The sequence below is a fragment of the Cryptotermes secundus genome, unplaced genomic scaffold (assembly GCF_002891405.2).
Source record: "Cryptotermes secundus unplaced genomic scaffold, Csec_1.0 scaffold232, whole genome shotgun sequence".
Lineage (NCBI taxonomy): Eukaryota > Metazoa > Arthropoda > Insecta > Blattodea > Kalotermitidae > Cryptotermes > Cryptotermes secundus.
In genome coordinates, this window is record NW_019733839.1 from 985913 (window position 1) to 989330 (window position 3418).

The following is a 3418-nucleotide window of genomic DNA, read 5'->3' on the forward strand; positions in this document are numbered from 1 at the left end:
TTCAAGGCATACCATTCACTGCTCAAATACTAAACAACCTGCCTCCATTGCCGAGATACAGGGCGCTCATATTATAAGGTAAGGTTATAAAACCACCTTTTAAGATCATTTTAGTGAAAGTTTCATGTTCCTACCTCATAGAATTTAAGAACAATGATGAATAAATCATTTTCGAGCAAAATTTAAATGGCCGGCTGAATATATTACCGCCCGAGACGCGGCCGCGGAATTTAAATGACCGCGCCAAAGGGTTAATTAATTTTTTGTTGAAATTCCCTTACCCAAGTCATATTGCCTTTCCATGTTAGTAATAACCATGATGAGAATGTACAATGAACTTAAAACGGAAGTCATGTGGAAAGAAAATCCCAATACAGCCTCATGATAATTTCTAGATGTGCTTATGAAATGTGAGATGTGATCCATTCATAGAACTAGCTGTATCAGCAATACTCCTTACCACAGATCATATGCTATTAGGTAAAGGCAAATCTTATCCCTGTGCTTAACTAATTAATCATGACACCCTGAGGGTGTATGGGGGAGTGAATGTATAGATCCACATTTTCTTGACCCTGGTACTAGCTGGAGGTGTGTGGACAGCTTCACACCCTGGCCACTTTACCCCCCCGAGGAAAGGAGATTGGGGAGACCCCAGAGCCGGTCAGGACAATGTGGAGAAGAGAAAATTCTTGACTCTACCAGTACTCAAACTCTGACCCCTTCGTCATCCAGACCGTAGCTAGTCGCTACACCAACTATGCTACCCCAGCTCCTGATCATTCGCTCTTCTAAACAGAATTAGGGTAATATACAAACATAAAATTTAACTGCTTATAAATCTATACAAGTTCAATGATTAGAGTACACTTTCTTACTTTCCTATTAACAAATCCTAGTATTCTCCTAGGATTTCATAGTAAACATAAAGTTTCTGTAGTTGAATGCAACACACATTCATATATAAATCTCATATTCACAGTCACATGAGTAAGCTCTATCATTCCATTATTTGTGTACTGAACTTGAAAGGATATTTCACACACATGGAACAATAACACTTCACAAAAGTTCAAAATTGTGGTGCAGCTCCTCAGGTATGCATCTGGTTTAGCCAGTCAAGGTGTACCCCACACAAAAAGTTGTCAGTGAACAAGGTGCTTAGCTGCATGTTTCTTCAGATTATGTTTCCTAGTAAAACTGGAACCACAGACATCACAACAATATTCCTTCTGTCCAGAATGGACAATTACGTGTGTCTTAAGATATCCACGCTGAGCAAACCTTTTACCACAGATGCTACACACATGTGGTTTCTGACCCTCATGAGCAGCTATATGGATCTTCAAGGTGTTTTTCTCAGAAAAACATTTACCACATAGACTACAACTGAAGGGTTTCTCTCCTGTATGAAGTAATGCATGTTTCCTGAAGTTGCCTAGCTGACTGAATCTCTTGCCACAGATATCACACACATGTGATTTCTGCCCTGTATGAACCAAATTATGGGTCTTCAGATGGGTAAGCAATGTGAACCTTTTGCCACACACTTCACACACATATGCCTTCTGTCCTGTGTGTGATATAGCATGTTGCTTCAGACCGCTACGCTCCTTGAATCTCTTTCCACAGACTTCACATACATGTGGCCTTACCCCCACATGTCTTGTTACATGTTCCTTCAGTTTACTCTTATGTGTGAAACTTTTATCACAAATATTACAGGGGAACAAACCCTTAGCAGTTATTATAACTGGATCAACTGCTGCTGAGGTATGATTCTGAGAAAGTTCCTCAGAGGGTTGTGTATTGAGCTTCTCAATTCCTTCTACTGTAAAGCGGGGTTGTTGTGCAGACTCTTCGATGTCTTTCAAGGTTGAAGAAAACCTGCATTAAAAGAAAACAGCTACCACTAAAACACGTTACAACCGCTCCTTACTAATGTACTGACTACTGATATTAACTGCAAGAAGAGGGCATGAGACTTGGGGTGTGGTTTTCAATGGGAAGTAGATGGAAAATTAGTGGCATGTGTCTTGTCCTTTTATCCAATGAGCCTTAGTTCCAAAAGTGTTGACTCAGAGTTTTCCCTTTGATATAATTACAATATATAATGACATCAATAGAAGAACCTGGCAGCCTGAAGGATAGCATTGTGGGCTCTTACTGTGGAGGTCTTGGGTTTGATCATCTAAGCTTAGAGTTTTTTCCATATCAGGAACCACATATTTAACTTGTTCAGGTGTAAATATGTTCATACAATATCAAAGACTGACAACTGAGATATATAAATTAATTTACATTCATTACTTCTTATCAGTATTAATACAAAACATGTATTGAAATATCATAACTGCGTAACTAGCTGGAGTACTAAAGTAAAAACAAATTTCTGTTTGCACAAACTGCCAACAAAGTGGTGATGGACTGCAATGGAGAAACTTCATTTTGGGGGGGGGGGGGCGCATATGGCCAAAACTCACATCTGGCACAAGTACCATATTCAGTACCTACTGTGTTCTCCATGAACAGCTATGAATAAATGGAAAGATCTTTCAGTATGGTACACACCATAGGAGCAAACTCAACTGGTACATGTATAATGTTCTAGAAACGTGAATACAATCAAATAAAAATGTTGCTTAATGTCACTTTCCTGAAATGTTTTACAATTCGTACATCAAATTAATACACACTGGAAGCCAAACAAAACCTGGAGATGTGTACAGACATGTTATATGAATATATTACACAGAACAAATTTTAATGTGATCTCTGTTTACTCGTTCAAAATAGAAGGAAAAACTCTAAGCATATGCGACTGAGTAGAAAACCTCCATAAGGTTATCCCCTCAACAACATGGCCTGTCTATCCACTTAGCCATCTCATATCGCAGTCACATTAAAGGTAAAATTTTTAAATGCTCTATTATGGGAATGAATTCCCACCAAAAAAAATAATATGCACGTGCTTCCTGTACATCTACTTCATATTAACCGTTCAGCGTGGTTTGACGTGTATGTTTCGTCAGGTATTTAAATCGTCTGGGGGGGTTCGACATGTATGTTTCGTCCAGCTGCACACCTATGTTATAACGCCCATAATAATTGATGGTTTTGCTGTAGATTGTTAGATTTTTCGCCGGCCTGTTGTCAGGAGTACCGTATTTAATGACACACGAGTTTAGCTGCGCTAATTCATCGTTACATATGCCTGTCTTGCAGCAAAGTTCCTGTTGCTCTTGGGAGAGGTTTAGTCGGTCCAACTGTAATGGATGGCGTGTTTTCTTTCCTATGAACTTATAAACAGCAGAGACGTGATATGTGCTGTGTTTATAATATCATATTGCCCTGAGCTGGCCACACTAACACACTCAATTGGAATTCTTAGAAGAGGGATGTCCAAAAATTTATTCTT

At 39.0% G+C, this 3418-nt stretch overlaps 1 protein-coding gene across 1 annotated transcript in view; it reads right to left on the bottom strand.

Moving 5' to 3' along the window:
- Positions 1-208: 208 nt before the first annotated feature.
- Positions 209-3418, bottom strand: part of LOC111868221 (gastrula zinc finger protein XlCGF49.1-like) — a gene marked incomplete at its 5' end in the record, with an annotated part of 4321 nt that continues 1111 nt past the window's right edge. The window contains one exon of the mRNA XM_023858672.2: positions 209-1573. Within this exon, the coding sequence (XP_023714440.2) occupies positions 1146-1573 (428 nt within the window). The remainder of the gene's footprint in view (positions 1574-3418) is intronic.